The sequence below is a fragment of the Microtus ochrogaster genome, chromosome 22 (genome assembly GCF_000317375.1).
Source record: "Microtus ochrogaster isolate Prairie Vole_2 chromosome 22, MicOch1.0, whole genome shotgun sequence".
Classification (NCBI taxonomy): domain Eukaryota; kingdom Metazoa; phylum Chordata; class Mammalia; order Rodentia; family Cricetidae; genus Microtus; species Microtus ochrogaster.
The window spans coordinates 27,068,002-27,075,737 of record NC_022023.1 but is presented as its reverse complement, the minus strand read 5'-3'; the positions used below and the strand labels follow the sequence as shown (position 1 = coordinate 27,075,737).

The following is a 7,736-nucleotide window of genomic DNA, read 5'->3' as shown; positions in this document are numbered from 1 at the left end:
TGGGTTTCAATGTCTTCTGTGTTTGCAGCATTGTGCTGATAAGAACAGCCGCTGTCGGTCAGAGATGAACGTCCAGGCGGCATGGAAGCGAGGCTACACGGGAAAGAACGTGGTGGTCACCATCCTGGATGATGGCATAGAAAGGAATCACCCAGACCTGGCCCCCAACTATGTAAGTCCAACCTCAGACTTGACACACATGGTATTCAACCACACCAGTTATAATATACAGACAAACTGTCTTTCCTTTTCCCCCAAACACATTAAATCAGGGAACGATGAAAATCATCATGGGAAGGTTCAGGGATGCATTCTCCCTCGCACCGGGGAAGGCTTTGCAGAGGGATGCGACCATGCGTTTGAGTCACATGCTTCCAGAATGTAGCCTAGAGAACAGAAACTCGTGCGCAGAGGTGGTTATCACATGCACATAAGCTTGTGGGCCATTGCAGGGTTAAAACACAGGGTCTGGGCCCAGGGAGTCCAAGTTCCTCTCCTGGCTCTGTCACTTGCTTGATCCAGGCAAGCTGCCTGAGTTCTCTGTTCCTCAGTGTTACCGTCTGTAAAATAGGGCGACTGGAAGGACTGTTTCTTACGGGGTTATTGTAAGGACTGGATGAGTTCGTAAGTGTAAGGAGAACCTGGCATGCAGTCAATGTGGGGAACGCGCTAAGCCTCTAAGATGCCTGGGCTCAAGAGTGGTGAAGTAAACCCCACAGAATTGGCTTTTGAGGTAACTATGTAGCCCTTAGAGATGAGTTTTGAAGACTGCATTACCACTGGAAAACTTGGTGATACGTCTTCCAAGAAGGATGAAATGTGTGGTGAATACCATTATGACAAATATGTAAAGGAAAGTATGTATGCACGGTACAATATGAAATCAAGGAAGTTCTGGGACCTGAAGACTTTATGCGGAGAGGAATGAGCTGCCCCAGAAAACCAAGGCTGAGTGGCTCCTGTGAAGCATCTGGAATCACAGAGAGACAAAGGGTGCCATGGTCGCAGGGCCTGGGGAGGGAGGGAGTGGGCAGTTCCTGATTCGTAGTACATGCTTTTCATTTTGCACAGTAAAAAAGTCCTAGTGATAAATGGTCGTGATAACTGCATAAAAAAAAAAGTGTGTGAATTTAGCAGCACTGAACCATACATTTGAAAGCAGTTGAGATAAGATTTTATGTACCATGTATTTCACCACAGTGAAAGGTGTGTAGGATGGTGGTGACTGTCACAGTAACCCCGGTTATGATTTTCCTCATTTTCTAAGCATGGTGTAGGGAAAGTTTAAATGGCGGCTGTCGTACATTGTGTCTCTGATCTTTGCTAACCATGGTTTAACTCCTAGGATTCCTACGCAAGCTATGATGTCAACGGAAATGATTATGACCCATCTCCACGATATGACGCCAGCAATGAGAATAAGTATGTCCCTTTGCGGCCTCCTTCCTGACTTATCTTCCTTTCCTTGCGTGCAAAGAGGAGGCCCGCAGAAGTGCTGACTCTGCATTCTTCTCCTGCCTGGGTGCTGTTCAGGGCATGTCTAGGTCTCAGAAGTCGCTTTACCACAGCTCCTTGGGCACAGGTGGCTTCTTTGGAGTTAGCTTCCTCTTTTAGGAGTTACCTCTGCTGGCCAGACAGAGATGGTGTGAAACACTATCCCTGTTTCTAGCCTTGTGGGCTATGAACGACGCTGAACAAATACAAAGTTCAAATCCCTGCTCTCCACCTACTGCTTGTGTGATGTTTGTGCACATTTGAGAAGCCTTACTGAGACAGTCCTTGCGTCCTGGAGGCTGCTCCATGCAGATGGTGTCTCTAGCTCAAGGGTTACTGAGATGGGTAAGCGAGGTGACCTGTGGGCATTGTTTACACTGTGTTAGTTGCCACCTCAGGTGACTTGAAGAGGTCACATGACCTGTGCAAGCTAAATGGCAGTCCTGGGGTTGCTCCTGGGATTTCCTTCATGGTGCCTACTTGTCTTTTCTCTGTCAGCATGCCTGATTTGCTTAATTTTATCATTCTTCCAGAAAAAAAAGTACTTAGGAAAGTAACAAAAGCCCTTTCTCCCTTCCCTGTGTTGACAAAGCACTGGCCTGTGTATTTTCCCAACTTGCTCATTTTAGCCAACTTTCTATCAACGTAAGGAAATGCTAGATTCAGTTGACTTAGAATAGGCAAAGCTACATGCAATGCCCTGTGCTCTGGTCCTAGCTACTCAAGGGGAAGGCAGGAGGTGCTGCCGAACCTAGGAGTTAAAGGCTAGCCTGGACAATATAGCAAGATGTAGCTCTGAAGGGAGGAGAGAGAGAGAAGTGGGGAGAGTGGAAAAAGACAAAAAACAAAAAACAACCAGACATGGAGAGATTTATTTTGGCACACAACTTTGCCCCATCCATGGTCTGTTGCCTGCATCATGGTGGGAACATAACAGTAGACCTGCAGGAGGTCAGAACAGTGCATGAGGTCACCCAGAAACTCAAAAGAAAAAGAGAAAGTGTCTGGGTCTCACCGTATCCCTCAGGGCATGACCTAGGCTCTACCTGCTAAAGATATAGCCTCTTGCAGTAATGTCACTGTAGACAGATTATTCTTTGGGTCGCCAGCTCCCGAATAATAACATGGAGACTGAATATTTATTATGAAAGTTCAACTTTAGCTTGGGGCTTGTCCCACTAGCTCTTCTAACGTAAATTAACCTGCTTCTATTAATCTATGTTCTGCTGTGTTTTTTTTTCCCTCCTCTCCATTTCTGTCTGTCCAACTTGTTACATGCCTCCTGGTGCCAGATTCTTCTTCCCAGTCTCTCTCTCTCTCTCTCTCTCTCTCTCTCTCTCTCTCTCTCTCTCTCCCCCCGGAAGTCCCGCCTATACCGTGTACCTAGCTATTGGTCATTCATCCTTTTATTACATCAATCACAGCATCTTCACAGAGTATACAAATATCCCACAACATGTCACCCTGGGACTAAGCCTTTATTTCACACATGAGACTGGGACAGGGTATTCAACATCCAGAATCCAGCAGTATGCTATTATGCCATGGGGTCCACGAGATGCTGTGCAGGGCCACTTGGGTGCTGGGTGCCACATGCCAGATGCTGACCTCCCAGAGCTCCTGGACTGCCTGCTTTCTGACTCACGTCCCAAGGTGCCCTTCTGCTCAGCACTGGGGAGGCCTCGGGCAAAGGACCTGCTTCCTGGTCACACATCAAAGGGCGGGAAAGCATGATCTATATTCCACGCAGTGACCCTTGAAGGGCAGAATCAAATCCCAGCCTGTGACCTGAGAGCAGGCCTGGCCTTGGGGCTGTGACAGTTCCAGAGAATGACAGATGACGCCCTTCCAAAGGGCTAGCAAGCAGACCCGGGGCCATTTTTAAATTTTGCTACAAATCTGATCAATGATTCCAATTCCCCCGCGGTCTCTCCTCACAGCTGTACCATGTAAACCGGTCCATGTTTTGGCCTCGGCGAGAGGAAGTGACCCAGTGTGGCATATCAGAAGATGGGGGTCATTCCTGGGGAAAGCAGTTTGTTTCTCGCTGACTTCCACATTGTCCCTCGCCTCTACTGAGTATTTGACAACACTGTCCTTTCTCAGCTCCTGTTACACCCCTGTGGAAATGGCAGAGGCCTGTGTAGGGGAGCAGGGTGCTTGTCAGGACACAGGAAACAAACAAAAGCACGGTGTTTTCTTCCTTTCGTTGTACTGGTCAGGCGAGCATGGACATCGCCGCACATGCAAGTGTCAAGTGGCATGTCTTTAGTCCCAGGAGACAGAACTGAGGCAGGACTGTGAACAGCCCTGGCAGTGAGTGAGCAATAGGAAGCGAGGAGAAGCCCAGGCCATGGACACTGGCACCAGGTCTTACCGGAAAGCTACCGGAGGCATCTTAGAAGGGACAACCTGGGAACCATTGTTTCCCACCTCCAGATGGGCAAAGAGGGCTGGGCAAAGCCTGCTTGAATACATATGCCAGAAGGGCTGCCAAAAAAAGGGGGTGGGGCTTGGCTGACATCTCAGGCATAGGGATAGCTGACCTTGGATGTGGAAATAATGAGCATTTTACAGGGTTCTCTAATAATTGCTGGCCCAGGACCTTACTTTTATTGTTTCTTTTTTTTTTTTCTTTGCTTCAGACATGGCACCCGCTGTGCAGGAGAAGTCGCTGCTTCAGCCAACAACTCCTACTGCATCGTGGGCATAGCATATAACGCAAAGATAGGAGGTAAGGCAAAACAAGTGGGAGCAAAGGGACCAAGGACTGTGGCGTTCAGTAGCCTCACGTCCTATGGCCTGAGCATAGGCTTGGCACAAAGCAGCAATGCCAGCTTTGTTACAACCCTGGCAGCCAGCCTAGTAGGTAGGCCTCAAACTAGGAATTGCTTGCCATTTTCCTGCCATTGAGGGTCCCATTGGAAGGGAATCCTCTTGCCCTGGCCACCCTGACCTCTGACTTGCCTCTGCCATCACATGGACTCTTCTGATAGGCTTCTGTGGCTCCCTGTCTCTTCCCAGACACACTTGCTGCTCTCTTGGCCCAATCTCCTGTTGCCGTGCAACCACTTCCTGTTTCCATATTTGATGGAGTGCTCCCCACCAGTCATCCCCCTGCCTCCACCCTCTTTCTGGTGGAGTTGGTGTGTCCAGGGCTTGACCCCAGCTGTATCTGGCTTTCTCATGCAGTTAAGTCAAGCTGCCCTTGCTAGCATGAGGCTCTGGAGCAAAGGGTGCCATGTCTTCCTGTGCCCCAGTTGCCGGGTTTTCTGAAGCGCCCCTAAGTGCACAACACTGAGCAGGTGGGGCAGAAAAAACAGTGCCAGCCAGTCTCAAGGACTTCTTGGGGGCTTACCCATGTCTCTGCTGGCCTCCTTAGGGGTGGGGGTTGCAGCTTCATCAGCATCACCTACAAAGAACATGAGGTGGAGAGGTTGGGTCAGGGGTTCCCTGCATCACCCAATCCTTGAGGAATTTCTCGAGTTTTGAGGAAGTGAGTTCCAAGTGTTTACTAAATTAGGAACTCGCCTGCCTCTCCTTGGACTTCTTGAAGTGGTTGGGATTTGGCATTTGGCATCAGGTCTCAGGCCTAAGCCCACTCACACACTCCACTGCCTGTGTAGTCACAACTTGTGTATTCTCTGTGAGCCCATGTATGGCAGGCAGTGATTGCCTCCCAGGTTTGATATGGCAATAAAATCAGATACCACATTTGCAGGCTTTGCCTCAGAACTAATCTCCAGGGAGCTGCTGAGTTGTCCCCCGCCCTCTCCCCCAGTTGCAATCCTCACATAATCAAAACAATTCATCTCACTTTGAGTGAGCAGATAGAACCATTGTTCGGTTTGTTCAAGCCGTGCTCCAGCTCCCTAGAAGGGCAGCATCAATGACTCTGATATCTCCTAGAGATGCAGATTCCTTGCTTCACCCCAGATCTGCAGAGTCCCGCGGAGTTTGTCTGGACTAGGTAGTTTGCTAATACTGGCCTCGAGGACTCTCTGGGGCCATGCAGGAGGGGAAAGTGTAAGAACAACTCACTGGAAGCTAATAAAGCCCCGCCCAGGGGAGCTGTGCAAGGGCACGAGGGCGGTGTGCTGTCCTTGGATGGTCCTACCCTATCCTCCCTGCAAAACTGTGTCTCTGAGCTTCCCAGAGTCTGCAGTCTAGACAGAGAGTACCTCCTGTGTAGGGCGGTGTGCTGTCTTTGGATGGTCCTACCCTATCCTCCACGTAAAACTGTGTCTCTGAGCTTCCCAGAGTCTGCAGAGTCTGGACAGAGAATAGCTCCTGTGTAGGGCTGGGAACAAGAATGTCTTAAAAATTAATTTATTGAACATCTTCAAGCACGTACCGCATGTATAACTCTGGGCAGCCACTGAAGGGGAGAAGATGATGCCAGACATAATTAGGAGCCTCCAGGATCTCAGCATGCCTGCGGGATGAATAGTACTGCCTAGAAGTCAGTACAGGATCAAGTCCTGAAGTGAGACAGGCAGGCAGAGGGTGGAAAGGCAGAAACAAGAGGCACGGCTGGATTCCCACCTGGAGGCTTGGCTGCAAACAGAGGGAGTTCCAAGGAGGCAGCGAAATCAGCAGCATGGAGCTAGGTGGGGCCAGGCTACCTGGGGAGGGACGGGGAGCAGCGTATAGGAAGACGAATGTTTGTGAGAGAGAGCTGTCCGTAACCAGGGACACAGGGCAGCCAGTATCCCCAAAGCCATCATGCACAATTCGGCTTCCACACAGATGGCCGCCTCTTCTGCCTGTCCCACCCCTGTCACCCACACCTAGGCAGGGCAATTTTTCAAGTACCCCAGACAACAAGGTGGCCAACCTCTCTGAGTTTTAATGCACACGGCAGTGGCTCTGGGTCCACCGTGGGGCTAAACCTTTTCAGTTTTTGCTGTGTGGTTTCAGTTGTTGCTCAGGAGAGTAAAGTGTATATCCTAGCTTGTCTCAGTCCATCTGGAATAAGTCACATACAAATCATGTGTGATATAATGAAATAATCGAAAACAGATCCTTTCAGTTCATGCTGTCACGTTTTGTGGGTGAGCAGTTTATGTGTTTGATATGTGCCTATTGATATTACTTTTCATCTCTTAGTTTGACACATAGTCTTGCTATGTAGCCCTGGCTCGCCTGTAAGTCTCTGTGTAGCTCAGGTTGACCTCACAGCGGTCAGCCCCTGTGAGGCTGATGTGTACAACCCGACTCAGCGTCCGCTGTTTCTTGCTTTAAATATTCAAGTCAGCTAATAGAAAGATATACTTGCCTATATATGTAATGTTTCTTTCTTTAAAAAAAAAAGGTTTATTTACTTTATATTATATTATATGTACAGCGTTCTGCCTGCAGGTCAGAAGAAGGCACCAGATCTCATTATGGATGGTTGTGAACCATCCATGTGGTTGCTGGGAATTGAACTCAGGACCTCTGGAAGAGCAGTCAGTGCTCTTACCCTCTGAGCCATCTCTCCAGCCCCTAGATGTAGTGTCTCATAAATTTTCAACCTGAGAATTTATTCTTTGAAATAGGTCTCAGTCAGTAGCCTAAATTGGCCTAAAGCTCTGTATGTAGCCCAGGCTGGCTTCAAATTCATGGCAATTATCCTAGCTCAGCCTCCCAAGTATTGAGAGTAAAGGATCAAGTCACTGTACTCTAGAAAATTGTTTTTTTTTTAAATTTTCAAGTTTTCTGGTGAGAAATTCTCCTTGGATGTATTTGAAAATGTCTTTTTAAAAGCTACTTAATAAATTTAGTTTGTGGGTATATGGATACAGAAGTCAGAGGAAAACCTGGGGGAGTCAATTCTTTTCTTCCATCTTATATGTCCCAGGGTTCGAACTCCTGGCCCTGAAAGTGGTCTTTGTCTTCATGTTGGAAAGAAGTCGTAGGAACAGGATTCTAGTGTGATGCTTACAGTGATCTAAAGATATCGTTCTCTGCTCTTCTGCCACCAGTGTTTCTTGGTGAGGCAGGCACCATCCCTACTGCTGCCTTTGCTATGGTGTGATCTGTTCCTGTGGAGACCTGAGGATGTTCTTCCCAATTCTTAGTTCCCTGCCACTATCAGGACCTTTTGTGTAATTTTCTTCCTATTATTCCAGCTTGGAGTTTGCTGTGTTTCTCAGTAAATTCACATGCTCTCTCTGTCTCTCTGTCTCTCTGTCTCTCTGTCTCTCTGTCTCTCTCTCTCTCTCTCTCTCTCTCTCTATATATATATATATATATATATA

General features: G+C 48.2%; 1 protein-coding gene across 1 annotated transcript in view; it reads left to right on the top strand.

The window, feature by feature from the left end:
* Positions 1 to 7,736, top strand: part of Pcsk6 (proprotein convertase subtilisin/kexin type 6) — a 168,942-nt gene that overhangs the window by 47,255 nt on the left and 113,951 nt on the right. Inside the window, exons 5-7 of the mRNA XM_013350233.2 lie at positions 29 to 172; positions 1,346 to 1,422; positions 4,140 to 4,228. Coding sequence (XP_013205687.2) covers positions 29 to 172; positions 1,346 to 1,422; positions 4,140 to 4,228 — 310 coding nt within the window. The remainder of the gene's footprint in view (positions 1 to 28; positions 173 to 1,345; positions 1,423 to 4,139; positions 4,229 to 7,736) is intronic.